Here is a 20,406-nt window from a genome sequence, read left to right as displayed (position 1 = left end):
AAGAAATAATGAAGCCAGGATTTGAACCTGAGTTTTTCTGACTGGCAAGGCAACATGTTTAATGACAGTACTATGCTGGCTTTCCAAACAAAGGCAGGAACAGGTGGCTGAGTTGGCTAGAGTGCAGGGGACATGAAGAGGATTAGCAGGACACAAAGCAAGAAGGTCGAGCTAAATGGATCACAGCATTCTGAATGATTATGGACTCTTTGGGACAAAGGGGAGCATGGAGGAGTGACATGATCAGGGTGGTATTTCAGAAAGTTTATTATGGTAAGAGTGTATAAGGTAGTTTGGAAGGAGACAAACAAAAAGGTGTGAAGAAAATATTTGAGCTCATGTAGTCCTTCAAACTTGGGGCAAAAAGATTAATAATAACGAAAACTAGTGTTTAATGAACACTCACTCTGTGCCACACATGGTACATGGATTACGCCATTCAATCCCTATTAAAACCCTATAAGGTAGGCACTTTTTATTACTTTCGCGTTATTGATGAAAAAGAGCAGGCAGGGGAAGTTTAAGTAACTTGCCCATGGTTACACAGCCAATGAGCAGCGAAGGGTTTGTTTAGCTCCAGATCCGGTGATTTAAACTCCAATAAAAATCCTAACACGATGTCTTTTTAACCAAAGGCAAAAGTTTCTGAAATACATATCAAAAAATTTAAAATATATGAAATGCTGCTTTAAAAAAGAACCAGAAGGAGTTTCAGCAGCTTTGAGAAACCATTATAAAGCAATATCAATTAAAACCTTTTGTTCCTGGCACAAAAGCAGAAACAGAGATCAATAGAACAGATTGGAAAATCCAGAAATAGAATAAAGTGGTTTTTTAAAAAAATGTAATGCATGATAACACAAGGTGCCCATAATAAAAAGTGTTGGAAGAATTATTCAATAAATCAAATTGGAATAACTAGATAATAATTTTGGGGAAACAGACGGTTCGATCCATATTTTACACTGTGTACAAAAATAATCTCCACGTGGATTAACGAGTTAAATACAAAAAATAATTGAATGACAGAAAAACCAGCAGGAGATGAAATAGAATATTTATCAGATTTGTGAAAGAGCCGTAACTTCAGCTTTGAAGCAGCAGAAGAAATCACGAAGGAAAGGACTGACAGATTTGAATACATAAAAAATTTAAAACTTCTGTACAATGAAAAAATAGCAAGACTGAAATAAAAAGGACATTACACTGAGGGCAATATTTGCATTCCACGCGATAAAAAGAGCTTTAAAACTCAAACTACATATACCCTCATTCAAATATATAAGGAAAACATCAGACCTCAAAGTATAAATATGGAAAATATGAAAACAAAACAGTGAACACATAGAGAAAGACAATCAGTAAAGAAAAAAATAGAAAGTTGTTCAGCCCACCAACGATTAACAGAATAAAGTAAAGCAGACTTGAGATAGAGTTTTTTAGCTTTCTAAATATTTCCCCCAAACTGGCAAAACCCAATGTTGCCACAGGTAGAGTGAAACCTGTAAACTCATTCCTCACTAGTGGCACTGTAAATGGATACAACCTTCTTAAACATCAGTATCACAATATATACCCAGAGTCAAGATCAAGACAACCTTGATTTTCACAATCAGCAATTACATTCTAAGCACTTTATCTTCTGGAAATAAGAAAAGCCAAGGTGGATGTGAGCGTGAGGATGTTCATCCTTCAGTGTTTACGATAGTGAAATATTGGAAGCAAGATGAGTGTCCAAAATTATAAACCATGACCCAGACTGTTAAACAGGGTAAGACATTTTAAGCTTTTCTTTTCAGAAGTTTAGTCCGAAAGAATGGAGAAAGAGACAGGGAAGGAGCTTGAGAGAAAGCAAGATTAAGAGAAAATCATGAAAGTATTTCCTTTAAGGATATCAGAGCCTGGACTATTTATCAGTTGAGGGGAGCAATATCTTAGAGAGGAAATAAAGAAGAGTGAAAACGTAAAAAGGAGACAGAGAGAGAGAAGAAAGGGGAGAAGAGGGTGGGCGGGGATGCAAGGAGAGGAAGACAGTGGTGAGGCTGCCGCAGGCAGGATGAAGTCCAGGCAGGACACGCCACGGAGACTGCTGTGAGATGAGGAACCCTCCTTCCTCCAGAGGACAGACGAAGAAAGAGAAACAGAAACACATTTGAAGTGAAGACAAGGAACGATCTGAGCCTTTGAGAATTTCTTACTCAGGTGAGCCTTTCTTGGTTTGGTGGAAGGCAGTAGCCATGACACCAGTGATGCTACAATTCTGCAACATTTTATGACAGCATTCATTCAGTCAGCATTCAGTGTGCCACTTTCCAACTAGGGAAGGAAAAATGAGCAAAAGCGCCACCAGGGGGCAGGTTTGCTACTGACAAAGGGACTTCAAAGATATGCAAAAAGCAAAAAAGTTGTTTCTTTCAGCACAGGGTCCATTCTCCGTTTTGCAGCCGTAAATACAGCATCAAGTCCAGAGTAATTTCCTTAATAATTGTTTTGTGGGTATGAATTTTGCTCCATAAACTCAGGTGTGCAAGAAATGTCACAGTACTTTATATCCTTTGAATAAAATTAAATCCAACCTCGAGCCACCTGGCCAGGCTAAAAGTCAGTCTCAGTCATTACTATGGCTCCCATAGCCCCAAAGGGTCCTGCAGAGGTACCGGAGGTCTCAGCTAGTGCTAACGTTTAGGTCATTGGTCCAATATATGAAATGCTTATGATCTGAACCAACATGATCCCTTGATATGCTGTGACTATGCTATGTCCTTACCTGTTAGGAATGGGCAGACATTCCAACGTCTGGAACACACACACACACACACACACACACACACACACACACACACACACAGATACCCCCTTAGTGTACTCAAAGAAGGAAAGCTGGGAGTCATCCCTATTTGTGGAACTCTTGCCTCCAGCACCCCTTTTTCGGTTCCTTGCTCCCCTGTACCTGCCTCTCTGCCTGCAAACCACTTGCCTTCTTCTATCACCTCATCATTGACCAGCTGATGCTTTCAGAAAATCTAGGACGACAGTTGTGTTCAAGGCTCCACAAACCCCGAGCAGCATGGAGCCCAGAGGCCCTGTCTAGTTCTTGGATGGGGAAAGGGGAAAACACAAGAACAGAATACACCCTTGTATCCTAAGTGGGCTGCCACATTTGCCACAGGATTACTGTTCCTAAAAGCCCCTGTTTACATGTCTCACAGCATGTGACAGTGAGTTTTCTTCGTCTGATAGACAACACAGAACTCAGGCATCCCTCTATGTTGATGGTGGGCTGGGGACTGGCCATCAGATGAGCTGTCTTGGAGGAACAAAGACAAAGAGGGGACACACCCTCATCTCAAAGAGCTTCCAGGGACGCGTGCACAGAAACAGGTAATGGAGGACTGATGGATTTAAGTAAAAGTTGTGACCTACAAGCCTGAAGGTCAGATCCCACTGACATAGGTGTGGTGTACATTTTTAAATCATTTACCAACAATTAAAACATTAAAAGCAAAGGACAGTTCATATAACTATCTGTATATCTAGCATCTCTTAAAAATAAGAAGACCTGTCAACATGCATTCCCGCATGGCAGTCCACATTAGGACCAGAGTCGAGGCTGCTCCCTTTACTGGGACCAGTGCTCTCCAGTTTACCACAGTCCTCACCCCTCCCTACTAATTATTTCCAGTCTACTGCCCTCATTTATGCTACTTGTCTAGCTTCCATAGATGTTTGAGTTTGTAACCCTGAATGAGTAAACTAAATAAAATTATACTCAGGACACAGTGGTAAGTGTTCCATAAAGATTAGTTAAGCTTCTGCCTTTCCTCAATGCTCACCTTGATATATTTGGAAATTCAGAATAATTTCAGATGGACCTTAAGATTTGAACAGAGACTAAAGAAACTGGCAGATTTAAGTGATCAACTTCGTTCATATGAGAATGGCATAGACGAGGCCAGTCGTGCTCATGGAATATAACAGTATACTCAGGCATGCGTGCTGCACAGAAAGTCCAAGGGACAAAAGCTGTTTGTGGAATGCAGCTTTAGTGCTGTTCTTTGGCCTCATTTTTCAACACTGCCGCCCAGGGTGCCCCGTGGATCAGCCAGTCACAAATGAAGGAGTGTTGACTGGTGTGAGTGAGCTGTGGGAGGCCGCAGGCATGGAAATTCCTCTTTCAGAACTAGTCTTGTCCTGTCCTCAGGCCCGGGAGCTCAGCCTCAGCCTGCAGAGACTCCAGCTCAATTTTAATTTTCAACAGATAAGCCAAGCTCAGAACTTCTTCCGCAGTAAATGAGAAAAGCCCAACAGAAACAAGAGAGGCTCTCTCCTGGTAAACTTAGGAGAGAAAAATAAAGGAAGGAGAAAATAATTTTTTAATGAGGACATCTGTACTTTGCTGTCACGTGCTGTCAGACTTGTAAACAGGGGTTTTAGGAACAGCAATGTTGTGGCAAATGTGGCAGCCCACTTAGGATATAGGGGTGTATTCTGTTCTTGTGTTTTCTCCTTTCCGCATCCCGAGAACTAGACAGGGTCTCTGGGCTCCACGCCTCTCTCAAGACTTGTGTAGCCTTGAACTTGGAATTCAAGTTACTATCCGTGACAGTTCCTCTCTGAGTCTGAAAATAAGGTTTAAAGCCCAAAAAGCAACAGAAGTAAATAAGTAAATACATAAATTAATAGCAACAACAATTTAGAAAATTTATCCTATGTGTTGAAAGGTGCTGTTAAATACAATGGAAAACTCACTGTGAACTTCCCCATTGTCTGTGCACATCCGACAAAATTGTTGTTGGATACTTTCACTCGTTGAAATTTTATAAATCCCCTGGAATATTGTTATTTAGAAAGATAATGACTAAACAAGTACAGAAGAGAGATGAGCATAGAAAACATAAAACATTCAGAGTTTCCACGTCCTTCAGCAGAAGGGACACCCCAGCTTCCCCAGCTGATTTCTAAAGAAGGCCATACTTACACGGGATGTACATAAGTGGCTCCTTGACCCTTAATTGCAGAATGACACAAGAACAAAACTGATTACAACTAGCAGACTCTGACAAATTATACATCTTAACATCTCTATCTGAAAGAATATTTAAAAGAAAAGCATTTTATCTCAGTCTTAATAATTTGGGAGAAGAGAATACAGTACCTACAAGACGTAGGAAATTCACTAATTAAGCATTTTTGGAAACCTACATCTCAGCCACTGTCAGAACAAGCAGAGGCACTCAAGTCACATGCAGAAAGAGTTTATTTAAAAGACACTTCTATATTAGATTTTTCTTAAATGTAAATTATAAAGAAAGTATAGCTTTAAAATGAGTGAAATCCACGAGGAAACATGATTTTCAAAAAACCTATTATAAATTCTATGTCACAGGGTTAAAGAAGTACCTCGTCTTCGAAAATACTAAAAAAATTCTGTTGCAACTTTAAAATAATGGGTGTTTTTAGTTCACAATCCAGAAATGAGTGATCGGATATACTGATATCACAGATGGTGACTGAAAGAAAATTAGAATCAGAATCCTCAAAAATATACAGAAGCTCTCAAAACGTGTATGCCCTCTTATGCACATGTGTGAATTTACACACATGTGTGTTCATATGCAAGACAAATGGTAGAGCAAGGGGCCCCACAGGCCTGCCTGCAGTCCCAGAATGTGGCCTGTTCAGGCGTCTTTGATGTGAGACTTCCATGGGAGCACATCGTCCTACCCAGATTGTGCAATCTCATCTGCAAGTGCTCTTAATCAGGAGCCTGCCAGGGAGAACACTAAATTCCCTCTAAAGATATCTGGAATGTCCTATCAAGTTACGTCACCAAATAAGCAATAAAACAACAAACCCATCAAGTATGTTCTAACAGATTTATTCCTCCCCCAGCGTTGAGGGGAAATGACTGATATTCCTCACAAATCTGCAGGTCAGCAAATAAAAAAAAGTTGAAGTGACCATGCCTGAGTACCAAAAGACAACTTGCTAATTACTTTCAAGAATGTAAATTTTGGTGGCATGATGTAGAGTCACGTATGAAACATTGACAAAAGAGGAAATCTTCTGCTTCAGAACACCGAGTAAGGATGAGACAAGCAAACTACTGGAATTTTCAGTACATTCTCTGGGTCTTAATGCTTCCTGGCTTATCTTTGCAGTCCATCCCCAACTCCCTTGCCCTCCATATCTCATCACTGGGATGCAGCCTCAGAAGAAACAAACGCACATAACGTTATTTGGGGCCGTGGCTTTAGAGAGCAAATGTAGCGCCACCATGATACTGGAAGCTTCAGGGCGCCCTGAGAGGGCTGTGGAAGATCTCACTGTAAATCATCAGCAGCAGCGCCTCTGACCTTAAAGTCAGTGTGGATGGTGTGGGTATTTCAGTAAGGAGAGAGAAGGAGAGCGACGGGAAGGGAAGACAAATTATATGGTAATACGTCTGGGAATAAGTCATGAGAGAAAACACTTTGCAAACAAATTGATTGACTATGGTACAATCATGATGTCCGAACAAGACAATCCTCTGTGGTATAAGAAGAAAAGATTAGAACACTTCTTATTTTTTTTAAAGATTGGCACCTGAGCTAACAACTGTTGCCAATCTTCTTTTTTTTTTTCCTGCCTTATCTCCCCAAATCCCCCCCGTACATAGTTGTATATCTTAGTATCAGGTCCTTCTAGTTGTGGCATGTGGGATGCCGCCTCAACATGGCCTGACGAGTGGTGCCCTGTCCGTGCCCAGGATCCGAACCAGCGAAACCCTGGGCCGCCACAGCGGAGCGCACAAACTTAACCACTCAGCCATGGGGCTGGCCCCCAGAACACTTCTTAATAATTAAAAATTTAAGATTCATCCTTAAGAAAACTTACGTTGTGTATTTTTTCAATATACATACTATATTTAAAAAGTAATACGTGTAGATAGTTTAAAAACAGTAAACATAAATTGGAGTGAATCCTCAATTATTTTTTTCAGTTTTTTTAACTGTTTGTTAGGAGATTGAGGTCAAAACCTGGATAGGCTTTGTCTAGATAAGCACTCAAGGAAGTCTATCGCTTCGTTAGGTCAATTACTCGATACTGTGGTTTATTATTCTTGATATTTTCATAAAAGCAATATTCATTAATTGCAGAAAATTAAGAAATTGCAGAGTAACACACAAAAAAGGAAATATCACCTATAACTCTATCTCTAAAATATTTTGGAGCCTACTGTCTGCCCCTTATCTAACCATATACTATATTTTGTATGTGTATAAACACCTATGTATATACGAACATATAATTTTTCAAAATTGGTATCATACTATAGTGACTCTTTTATAACTCATGTTTCAGTTAATAATACATTATGAATATGTTATTTTGGAACAGAATTTTAATTGTCTATACACTAGAAATTTGCATATAAATTGTTACTGAAATGTAACCAATTCCCTGTAGTTGAATATTTAGGTCCTTTAAAATTTCTTGCTATTTTGATACCTGAGGACTGGACTTAGAGGCCTTTGGATGCCGAGTAGGATGGGCTAGATTGTCCCCTGGGGACCCGTCATTCTCCAGGAACGGTACTACACCTCTAGTGAAGATTTCGGAAATTTAGGCAGATCGTTTTGGTTTTCATAATGTTTGGAGGATGCCACTGCTGTTAGGTGGGTGGGGACCGGAGATGCTAGCTGCCCCGCAATGTGCAGAGCAATCCTGAGCAATGAAAAACTGTCTCTGGTCTGGCATGACTTTCAAATGTCCTACCGGAAATGCATGAGGTCAGAAGCCTGGTTACAATTAATCAAGCCCAGAACTGAACTCTGTTTTACATGCAAATGTAGAATATTCTGTGCCCATTTTTCATAAATACTAAGTTTTCTACTACCATGAAAATCAAGGGAAAAACGTTTTCTTCAATGTTTCACCAAGAGTTGTACACCATTTTTGAAAATTATGTCACTAATACCACACCGTCCCTGTTATCTGCATCAGCAACATCACCTACGTATAACAGTCTGAGTTTGTATGATTCACTGTGATTCTAAAAGTATGTGAGAGAATCTTATTCCTTCTGCATGTCTTCTAATATTGTCATGCCTAAGCACTTACGTAATGAAATACTTATCTTTACTAAAAATATCATTTTTCCCTCATATTACATGTAAGGCCTTCTATTGCCTTTTACAAAATTATGTGTAGATATGTCATATTTTCTACTGGTTTTATTTTAGGTGGGTAAGTGGAACATTAAGAATATTTACTGTGGAGGCCAGCCCTGTGGCCGAGTGGTTAAAGTTCCACGCGTTCTGCTTTGGCAGCCCGGGTTTGTGGGTTCACATCCTGGGCGTGGACCTACTCCACTCATAAGCCATGCTGTGGAGGCATCCCACATACAAAATAGAGGAAGATTGACACAGATACTAGATCAAGGTTAGTCTTCCTCAAGCGAAAAAGAAAGAGGAGGATTGGCAGCAGATGTTAGCTCAGGGTGAATCTTCCTCACCAAAGAAAATATATATATTTACTATGAACAGTGGTCATTGGGTCTATAGGGTTGAAAACTTCTCCTATAAAGAATAGGAAGCCATTCAGAAACTTCCAGCAGGAGAGTGACACAATAAAGCAGAGGTGGAGGTATGAATGTGCAGAGAGTAAAGAAAATAAACAGGAAAAGGAGATGGCAGGAGGCAAGGAGACCAGAAAAGAGGCAAATGCAACCTGGGCAGGGAACTCATGAAGACCTAGAATACGACAATGCCCGAAAGAATCAGAAAGAAGGGCATTTTATGGAGGCCGTCTCAAAAAGAGAAGTCGCTGGAACTCAGTGATGGAATATAGTGTCACGGAGTGACCATCATAGTTTCATTAGACTGCAGAGTGATTGTGTTCTCAAAATAGTCTCACATGTGCATGCACATTTGCAAGCGCACACACACATACACGACACACATGTACTCTGAAACTCCAGATTCATTACAAAATAATCCCTCTCTCCTCCTGCTGCCAAAGGGAAGACTTACCACGTCGCAGATTCTGAAATCTGACAGCTCCACCTGACACTAGTCTGAATTGGAGGGGGAAAGCCGTATTCAGTTTATTTGTCTGTGATTCTCCATCTAAGATAAATCCTGAAATAAATTTCAAGTGTGCTTTAAGCACACTCCAGGTTATAAATCACATACTTGCTTTCTCATGCTACAGTAAGCATAAAACCATGTAGATCAACAATAGATTTCCATGCCTCCTTTCCTTGCCAAATTCATGCACACACCCCCACACCAAGAGAGAGAATAAAAGGAAACTAAGAATCTGAGAACCATGATAATTTGTTGGCAATGCACATGTTTACTAATCAGAAGCAACCGTAACAATTAAAATAGTACAATATTAGACTGGGCAAGGGACCCACGGTTCTAAATGGCAGAAAAGCATTTCCAAAATGAAAGGATAGAGAATCATGGATATTAACCACAAAAGAATCAGAGCTGGCAAATAGTGAGGAAAGAAGAGAATGTCCTGATTCATATTTAATTTCCAGTTAAGATTAAAAGTGTAATATAGGCTGAATTATCTTATTTTATCTTATATATCCATCCTCAATTTTGAATTTTATGAGACTAGATAATGTAGATATTTCTTTAAATAAAGAAAAAGTGAGTCAAAAATATTCCCAAACATAACGGGACTACTTAGTTATCCTGATCCGTGTCTATGCAACAGTACTGAGTCAGTAAAACACAAATATCACATTCCTCGTTGCTTTTCTTAACAATCAAGAAGTGAGAAAAATGCCAACCATCTCTTTCCCAACTCTAAGCAATTATTCCCCCATTCCACCAAAAAATGTCAGTTGCATTCCATCAAAGCGGAAAATGTCCCTAGAAACCCCACCATTAAATTCCCACTTTGTCCAGGACTTCTTTCTTTTCATGGGTTACTTACCATCTGAAATGTATTCTTTAGCGCTTTCCTACTTGCCTTGAGCGACAAAAATGCAAGATGAACCCCAAGACTATGTTAACTGCTGAAATGGGTATTGAAGGGCTTGTCTAGGCAAAGGCACAGATAACACCATCCATCTCTTCCCATCTCTGCTGCCTGATCACAGGTTTGACAAGAGGGAGAAGATTTATATATTGGATATGCATTATGTTACAGTCCCGGAGGTTTAATGAGCCATGAATAAACAGAAAATGACCCGAGGCTAAAAGGAGATGCTGCAGGTGAGGTGGCTATGGCTTAAAGGCCATGGTCTTCCCTCTTCCTCCTAATTAGGAACAAATTCCAAGCTCATGAAAGACAAGGACCCCATGACCCTCCCTCTTCTTGTTGCTCTCGTCTCATCTCCCACCACTGCTCTTGGCAGCCCTATGATCTTTGACTCACAACCCCCTCTCTTAAGATCTGGGCCATCATGCTGTCATTCTTCCCAGGATCCACTTCTTTACAATTGTCCCCTGACTGGCATCTACTTATTGTTCAAGACTCAGCTCTAGTGTCACATATTGGGGCAGATACCCTGCCCCTCTGTTGTCTCTATAAACAGGATTTATCTCCATCTAGCACCTACTAGGTACCTGGTGATTATCTCTTTGCTCAGTTGTCTCCTCAAATATGAGCTTCTTCAGGGCGGGGACCAAGTCTTTTTGGTGTTTGTGTCTCCAGTGCACAGCACAGCGAACACTCAGTCAATGTGTGCTGCTTGCCTGACTGGCGAGTTTTTCCTTTTCTTCTAAAGGTCAAGTAGAAGGGCTATCACCTATAAAAGCCATTAAAGCCATCATTGATTTCCCCACTGAGGGTAGGGAGGGGTTTGCAAGCCAGAGCTTTTACTAACCAGGGTCATGTTTATATACATTATGTCCATGCAGCACGGGAAGGGGATAAAGTAGTGCTGACTCATAAGACTTCATAGTTCTTGGAAATCTGAATTAGAGGCAGGATTTTAACCGGCGGGGCCATGTGAGGAAGGGTGCAGGGTAGACAAAAGAAGCCCCTAGAGCCTGGAGCTTCTCCTCCACCAGCTGGGTGTGAAACACTTTCAAGCACATTTTGTTCGATGATCAGTTGAAACCCGTTTGCTAGCACTTCTTTTCTTTTTTATCACATAAGCCCCTTGGACATAAGATGCAGGGCCTTTGTTGGTGAAAAGAACAGAAGGTGTCACACTCACAAAGGCCAACAGATTTAGACTTTCAACATTATCTCCAAGTGAGGTGATGCACATGGTCACAGATGGGCACTAGCAGAGCTGAAAGAAGAAGCTGTTAATCGTATAACTTTAACCTTGTGTCCCATTACCAGACACACTGTGTGAAGTGTACTGTGAACTAGAGCTTCTAATAAATTCTGTAACGATCTTGAAAGCAGCACAATTATTTTGAATTTGTGTGTGCATCAAATATGCTAATTTGTTAAATGTAAACAATGTTTACAACTGTTTGTCATGTCATCAGGAATTAATATACCAGGAGCCACCTCTCTAGATCTTCAAGAGTTTCTTGCAAATAGGGAATTATTTATAGGATCAATAGACAATGGGCATTGAATCTATTTTAACAAAAGGGAAAATTCAATTTACTTCTTACTCACCAAATTAAGTTTTGCCCAGAACTCGGGTCCTTCTTCCATCTCTCTGAGGCTTGGTGGAATGTACCAAAAGCAAATATTGGCATATTCAGGCTGAGGATTAAGAAAATTTGAAAGTTTTGTTAACCTAAGGTTAATCTTAGAATGCAATTAAACTCTTAGCTAGTTTCTTTAAGAGTTATCATGTGTGTATTACGTTGATAAGTCAGAATCGGACAGAGTAGACATCCATTCTGCTTACTTCTGATAACAGCCTAATGGGAAATTTTTCTTCTCAGTTGGGTACACTTAGAGGGTGCTCTTTCCTCCAGGTAAGGGAAGAGCACAAAATCAGGAATAAACATTGTAAACTTTGAAGGCAACTCAACCCAGCTCTGCCTGATACACATGTGCCCAGAGATGTCCTGGTTCCATCCTCTTCAACTCTAATCTTTATGCCATCATATCCTTCCGATAATTCCTTCTTTCCCTAAGGAGGCCAAAGTTGGCTTCTGTTACCTGCAATACCTGATAAATGCAAAATCCCTGATTACCTGTGAGTTGATAACATACGCCCCACTCAGGCTTCACTGACCAGCCCTCTGTGACCCTAGCCAATGCCGCTTTGGAAAAAAGAAAGAGCATCACCTTGATACCAGGCTCTCAAGTATCAGTTTCAGTCTCAAGTATCAGAAAGGATGTGAGTTAGCTAGGGGGTTGCTCAAAGTACAGATTCTCAGTCCCTGTGCTTAGAATGCCCAGAGTCCCTCATAGAAAAGGCTGAAGAACTGGCATTTTGTGAAGCCTCCCAGGTGATTCTGAAGTGAGTATGCATCATCTATGTTTGAGAAAGCCTGATCTCAAGTGGCCATAGCCCAGTCATCTTCCCCAGTAATCTGCTTTTCTATGAGACACAATTTGGTTAAATATGCAATAACATTCTCAAACAGGTTTTAGTCTAGCCATTGCCACACAGACAAGGAGGTCTTCTCCACCACACCTTTCATCCTCACTGGACAAAAAACACAGGGCATGCCAAAGGCAATGGCAAGACTTGTATTCAATGACCAGGTGATTTGGGACACTATATTGGAGGTCTTATATCATATATATATTTTATATATTATATATTCTATATATTATCTTATACATATAATATTATATATTCATATATTTTATATATATTACATATTTTATATTATAGATCTTTACTTATTTATTATTTATATTATATGATGTGTATATTGGATACACAGAACTGTATTCAGGAAAGATTATTGGTCATGCCCACCCACTCAGCATCTTCCTTATTTGATTCTTAGCAGTGACAGTATTTGAAATGATTCCCATTTTTCCACCGCAAACACAGTGTGTAGGTAATAACCAATGTTATAATAGTTCTTGATAACCATCAGTTATGCTCCAGTGTCAGTATAAAGTTTCGAAGTATTTCAGAAAGAGGAAATAGCTCTCATTTCATATCTTAAAATTAAGACTGGTACTACATAGAGTTCTGATTTTCGTGGATTTTAAATCACAAGTGAATGCACAGAAACATTCTCAGCTCAACAAGATGTTCTTGATCTGATCATCCTTTCACCTTTGAAATTTGTGACATGCTTATTGGACTTGACAAAAAAGAAGAGCTACAAATCTAGAGTAATTCAAAATCAAGTACTATGTAATTTAACCCAATTTCCACAAATATTTATCATGAGACTACAATAGTTTTTAAAAATTTGCACAATTTATATTTGGATTTCTAATTTGTAAGTGATTGGTTTCTCTAACATAGAATGTACTGGCTTTCAAGACTTTTAATCATTTAATGTGAATAAATCTTTTAAAATAAAGTAGCTATAGTTGATTAGAAAGTAGAAAAAATACAGTTATTATCTGTGACTAGATTCTAGGAATGCATGTTGTATCAACAAAGATTTTTTTTCTAGATACCATTTATGTCAGTTACCAATTTATTGCCTCTCAGCTCCAAATCCTCCCGTTCTTTGTGTCCTGTGAAAATGGAGGTAGACTCTATAAGCATTTCTCCTTGCCGTCTGGTCCAATCTTAGAATTTATCAGCAGAGGGTGCTGGAGGGTCACTGAGAAGGAAGAGGTGTCTCTTCCTGGTTCTGATCTGCTCTCCTCATGGGTCTCCTGCAGTATGTGTGCTGCTTCTCAGCAGCCTTGGTGACCAGCAGCAAGTGGCCCCCCAACCGCTCCCCCAGCACCACCCCCTCTGGTGGCTTCACAGCCGACTGGCAGCAGGGGGGCACCCGTAAAAGGCTTTACCTGGCACACTCCCCTCAGGTGGTTCCATAAGGGAGTGCTGCCAGCGAGGCACATGGCCTTGGATGGCTTCTCTGGAACCCCCGTGGGTAGCTGGAGTGAGCTCCGAGGTATGACACTGCCCTGAAAATGGCTTTCTCCAGCACTCCAGAAGGTGGATTTCTAGAGAATCCCACTGGAGTGACACCTCAGTGAACTTCCCTGCCATCCAGTGAGCCACACTGTGCTCTCTCCAACCAAGTCTGGATCTCAGCCAGGGAGGGGGTGGCTTCTTGCCTGGACGCCCTATCTCAGTTCCAGGAGTAGTGGAAGTTCTCTATATCTGTTATTCCTGTACCTTTTAGGGTTCTCTTTCTCTCCATGAGGCAATCCCCTCTGACTCCAAGCCCCTGTTAATAATTCTTTTTTAAAAAATATGAAATGCTTCACAAGTTTGTGGGTCATCCTTGCACAGGGGCCATCCTCATCTTGTCTGTAACCTTCCAATTTTAGTACATGTGCTGCCGAAGCAAGGACAATAATTCTTTATATTGCACTTTCCCACTTCAAATTGCTGTGCAGTTTTTGTCTTCTTATTGGACCCTGACTACTACATCATTAAATTAGTTATTTCTTTTCATTTATGTGGCAACATTATGAATCATTTTGCAACAGTTTTTATCTGCTACCAGATGTGCTCTATACTTCATAAGTTAGGATCTAGAACTTTGAATCACCTTATAAATTTGCTTCCTTTCATAAGTTTCTGTTTAGATATTTTAAAAGTGACATATCTGTGGTTCCTTTCCCCCAAATGGTCTCTTTTAGAATGGCATGGCTTCAGTGCTATGACATTTGAAAAACTGGGAAGCCTTTTTGACACTTCACTTCTTTCATTGGAGGAAATTTGATGCTCCATTTGGTGAAATACCATTACTGTAGTCATTTCCAAAATTATTAAGAGTTGGAAAAGACATCCCCTTGAATGTTCACAAGAAAAATATTTGAGTTTTCCCTGTATCTTTGCCTCTGTAGCTTGCATTCTATATACTGACTTCCTTCAGGAGGCTTCATAGCACTAGTGAGTATTTTCAGAGTAGAACCATTCACATGCCACTTAATTCCCTACGTATATGAAAGCCTGACCTCTTGGGTGTCTTAGGAACACATTTAGTCTACGTTCTCTAACACCATAAACTTGAGAAGATATAAGAAGGAATCCAAGTGTCTAAACCAGACAGATGATAGGGCAGGACACAAAAAACCTATAGCAGTAAAACCATTGTCATAATCTCTAAAAATTCATGGAGAAGAGAAGTGTCAGTGAAGAAAAGATGGATGCACTCTATCCTGATTTTCAAAGAGGAAAAAATAGATATATCCCAAGAAATAAAGCAGGTGATTTGATGTCAATTCCTGCAAGGATTATTGAGCAAATGATATGAGACCCCTTGAGGGAAAAAGTCAATGGTCACAAACATGTAGCTTGCATTCTCTAAAACTGAGTCATGTTAAAAGAAATTCATCTCCTTTGCTTGTAATGTCATTAGATCACAATAGTAGTGATAAAAAACAAACCTAGCAGTACGCATTTTAATAAGTATAGATGCAGAATCTAGCACATAGAACGAAACAATCAATCATGCAAATACGGAACGGAGAGAGAGGCCATGGTGGCTATTAATTGACTTCAAGCTCCTAAATTTTAAATATTTGATTAGACTGCTGAAATATTTCAAAGACAGCCCTGAGTAGCATGGAAAGACTGGGTTTTGGAGTCACATAGATATGGTTTGAATCCCAACTTCACCAGGTCTTTGCTTGGACAAGTGTCAAACTCTCTGAGCCTCAGCTTCCTAATCTATCAGATGGAGATCATATTGTCTGAGCCACGGAGTGGGTTTGATGAGTAAGGAGATTATTTTCAATATTTACTACTATATCTGGCATACAGCAAGCATTCTATCAGTGTAGTAACTATTATTTGGGATTATATTAGCATAAAAAGATGTCGTTTTCAAGCTGATGAATAGCCCCATTAAAATCTGTACTAGGTGAGACACATCACTATGCTGGTATCTGTGAACCATGTTTGAAGAGGAATATTAAAAAATTATAGCATGTCCAAAGAAGGGCAACTGAAATGTTCAATTTAATAAGCATAAATTTTCCGTGTTCTAGATATTGGGTCAGGCATTGGGATGAGAAAAATGACTTGTACTATATGCTTATCTCCAGGAACTCTCAGACTAGTAATGGAGCAAGGTACAGGCAATTAAACTGCAATGGAATGAGCAGTACAAAAGAAGAAATTTCTTGTAATCCAAGAAACATTCCTGGCAAAAGGAATAGTACACATGTGGAAGCCAGTATATTCAGGGGGATGGCAAGAACTCGGAACGAATAGAGGACGGGTTGTACTGAAGAGAGGTGAAGCTGGAAATGGAGATGGTTGTCACCTCATGAAGGGCTTCCTCATCTGCCATACTTAGGAATTTGGGCTTGATGCTAGAGGCAATGTGGAGTCACTGGAGTGTTTCAATCTAGGCAACGGATTTCATTTTAAAAGTCCACAGTGGGGCTGCAGTGTGGAGATGGGCTAGAAGGGTCTAAGTCTGGAAGTAGAAGACGAGTTAGGAGACAGAGCCAATTTGAGGAGTGATGAGGGCCTGAACTAAGTCAATGGCTTCAGGAGTGGAAAAGAGTAGCAACAAAGATATATTTAGGGGAAGGGGAAGGAAGATATGAAGACAACATCAAGATTTTTGTTTGGATGGATCATAGTTCTAATGACCAAAAGAAGAATATAGAATTTGGGTAAAGAAAACGGCTACCTTTCAGCTTTACAAATGTTGAATTTGAGGTGCCTGTGGGGGTCTAATTGAAAATTCCAGGACATGGGGCTGGCCTGCTGGTGCAGTGGTTAAGTTCGCACGTTCCGGTTCTTTGCGGCCCGGGGTTTGCTGGTTCGGATCCTGGGTGCCGACATGTAACCGTTTGGCAAACGCCATGCTGTGGTAGGCGTCCCACGTATAAAGTAGAGGAAGATGGGCATGGATGTTAGCTCAGGGCCAATCTTCCTCAGCAAAAAGAGGAGGATTGGCAGCAGATGTTAGCTCAGGGCTGATCTTCCTCAAAAAACAAAAAAAAAAAAGAAAGAAAATTCCAGGACATACCTATATGCAAAGGACTAGAGTTTAGGAAACAAGTCAAGGAGGGAGACATTATTGAGGCTATTGACAACAGAGCTCTAGATATGGATAAAACAGTTCAAGGAGAGCATGTGGACACAATGAAGGGCCAAAGACAAAAGAGTGAAGCAGAACATTTAACGGGGTACCCAGATGAAGAGACCTTCACATAGAGACTGAGAAGAAAACGTCACATGAAAAGGATAAAAACTGGGAGAGGAAGCCAAAGAAACCAAGATAGGAGAGAATTTCAAGAGGGATGGAGTGGATAATGGTATAAAATGCTGCAGAAGTCTAAAAGAAAAAGATTAAATGATGTGCATTGGATTTAGCAATTATAAGGTTGTTGTGATCTAATAAAACTATATAAAAAGATAATTATAATTGCAATCTGCTTGATACATGCTAACAGTAGGATTCAATACGTATTTGAATATGAATAATTAGAGCTCCCTGGAAGAGGAATGAACTGAATTCTCTGGCACAGGAAGTGTCCAGGCAGAGGCTGACCTCCTGTTACAGGTACTGTTAAGAGAGATTTCCTGCACTGAGCAGGAAGTTGACTAGATGTCCTTGAAGATCCTTTATAACTCAGAAAGTCTATGAAACCTAAATAACTCTTCCTAATGTAGAACTCAGGAAGAGAAAAACAAAAGTTGAATAATTACGACTCTCCCGAGAGATCAAAATAAAATATGTGAATGATAGTATAAGAATGAATATACCTCGAGGAAAACATCTATTAGATCTTAGATCCAACACAGGAAAATAGAGATGATTTTCAGGGGCCTATGAATAATGCAGAATTCATTTGAAATGATAACTTTCAATCATCTTCAAGAAGATATACATTATTTTTGCTCTTTTCAAGAAAAGATATTCAAGCACCAGATACTCTGTTTTGTTGTGTTCATTTACTGTTTTCAACGTTCCATTTAACACTCTCACAGCTATCTGCTAAACAGTGAAAAAATATATAATTATAGACCTCTGTTTTTCCTAAACTGAAAGACTTGCAGTTTCACAGACCTGGGTTCCAATCGAATCTTTGTATCTCTTAAGTATGCATTAGGGTTATAGTTAGTCAAGCCAAAGAAAGCATTTGTTAACAAAAAGAGTCTAATCAACTTGACACTTATATGTGAAATTCAAGGTCTAAATTTAGTTTATTTGTCCAAACAGAATACAGAGAAAATAAGCAAATGCAGATCACATACAAAAATCCTTCTAAGTAGGCATCCTGGAGTACCATCGAGGAAGTCACCTTTACTGCTTTGGGGTCATCTGGCTCGCACAGACAAAATATTCAGGGCAGAAGGCTGCCTAATGATTAACACCCACTTAACTTTCATTACAAGGATGTGAATGTTTGCAGTTCCCTGATGATGATGGCAAGAGGTTCCTCCCTCAGTCTTTAAGCTTTTAGGAAGAACATATAAATAACTTTTAAATCAGTTCATCTTTTTTCTCATCACTTTTCTTCTTATCTCTATCAAAAGACTGTGCAATTATGAGGTGCATAGCACTGTCCATAATTACTATAGCTCCCATAGCCAGAGAAATAAAGGCGGCAATTCCAATTTGAGAAAATAAAGCAGTAATTCAACCACAAAAAAATGAAAAAGGTGATTCAAAGTCAAATTCAAGCCAGTCACAGAGCTGTTGTTTCATCCCCAGATGCGTAAATATGCATCTCTAGAAAATATAGACATTTTCTTACAGTCATAATGCCATTATCATGCCTAACAAGATTACCAATAATTCCTACCAGTTCGTATTAGAAATTCTTCAACTGTTTCAGAATTTACATTTTTCAATTGACTTGTTTCTTTTAATTTTTTTAACGTTATTTTTTATTGTAACATTGGATTATAACATTATATAACTTTCAAATAAATGTACATCGTAATGTATTCCGACTTCTGTGTAGATTACATCATGTTCACCACCCACAGACTAATTACAAGTACCATTGGCTTGTTCAAACCAAGATTTCAACAGGTCCATACACTGCATTTGGTTGTTATACCTCTTAGGTCTCTTCGAACCCTAAAGTGATCATCGCTACTCTCTCCTTTATTTTTCTTCATGCCACTGACCTGTTGAAGAAACCAGGTCAGTTGTCCTGTAGAATATTCCACATTCTAAATTTGTCTTCTTGCTTCTTTGTAGCATTACCAGAAAGTTATTTAAATATAGATTCTTCTGCTATCTTTGCAAGTTCCTTTATATCCCTAGTTTTCAGGAGCTTTGGATTCTCAGAACCTTCTAGTCTGATGCGTCCTTTGTAGATAGTGGCAGAAACCATGGTCAGGGTTCTCCAGAGCAGTATTTCCCAAAGCTGCCTGGGCACCATAATCCTATGGCACCTGAACTCCTGCAACAGTCTCCCAATTTGTATCATTTATTCTTTTCTTGTCCTCCTTTCACCACCACCTCCCATTCCTCTCTTCTCATGACATCCAGCATGATCTCTTAAATGGAAGTCAGACTCTCCTGTGCTTAAACTTCTCCAATGATTACACTTGGAATAAACGCCAAGGGTCTTACCATGGCCTACTGGTCTCCACCTGAGCTGATCTCTGCCCACCTCTCCAAAACCATCACCTACTATTCCCGTCCTTGCTTAATACACCTTATTTTGGCTCCTCAAACACATAGAACTCTTTCCAGCATTAAGCCTTGGCAGTTATCTATTGATTCTACCTAGAAGGCCTTTCCCTCAAATGTCTGCATGGCATGCTGTTTACCATCATTCAGGTCTCAGCTCAAAGATAACCTCAGAGGGCCCTGCCTGGACTACCCAAACCAAACAAGCCATCCCCCGCCCACATCCCATTTCAGCGTTTCACCTGATTTATTTCCACTATAATACTTGCCACATCTGTAACTGTCTAATTACTTATTTGTATACTAGATTATCTCTCATGAAGCTGTTTTATTGTTTTCCTTAAGACTTCTCACTACCTGATGTTTCCTATGTATTAATTTGTTTGTTTATTGCCTGCCACTTTCTAATTGAGTGTAAGCACCGTGAGAGCAGAGAATTTCCCTGTCTTGTATCTCCCAGTGCCTAGAACTGTGCCTGGCACATAGCGATTACTCAATAAATCTTGCTGAATAAATGAATACCAAAAAATAGCCAAATTGCTTATATACAGAACAGGTTCTTAGGTTGCAAGCTCTAGATAATTTTTACATTAGGTTAAAAATTGCTACCAAGTATATGCTATAAGAAGATCTAAGAGAATCTCACACTTTATATTTCTTAAAAATCAGAATTAAATAATATTCTTCATATTTTCTAACCATATATTTTAGGGAAAAAAGCAATATATTCTATCTTTCTAACCACCTTATTTCTTATATATAGCAAACAACCAAC

General features: G+C 39.6%; 1 protein-coding gene and 1 non-coding gene across 8 annotated transcripts in view; both read right to left on the bottom strand.

Annotated features, from left to right (window-relative positions):
* GADL1 (glutamate decarboxylase like 1) overlaps positions 1-20,406 on the bottom strand; it is a 156,836-nt gene that overhangs the window by 39,878 nt on the left and 96,552 nt on the right. For 6 of the 7 annotated variants that reach the window (XM_014840954.3, XM_014840953.3, XM_070492602.1 and 3 more), the window contains one exon: positions 11,587-11,676. In XM_014840954.3, coding sequence (XP_014696440.1) covers positions 11,587-11,676 — 90 coding nt within the window. Of the gene's footprint in view, positions 1-10,622; positions 10,754-11,586; positions 11,677-20,406 lie in introns of those variants that run through there. The other variant, XM_070492604.1, reaches the window with a different exon arrangement.
* LOC123279736 (U6 spliceosomal RNA) lies at positions 14,261-14,367 on the bottom strand. The gene has a single exon (XR_006517999.1). It is a non-coding gene; the product is annotated as a U6 spliceosomal RNA (small nuclear RNA).

The sequence above is a fragment of the Equus asinus genome, chromosome 21 (genome assembly GCF_041296235.1).
Source record: "Equus asinus isolate D_3611 breed Donkey chromosome 21, EquAss-T2T_v2, whole genome shotgun sequence".
NCBI classification, from domain to species: Eukaryota; Metazoa; Chordata; class Mammalia; order Perissodactyla; family Equidae; genus Equus; species Equus asinus.
Note: the sequence above shows the minus strand (reverse complement) of the source record. Positions and strands in the feature narration are given on the sequence as shown.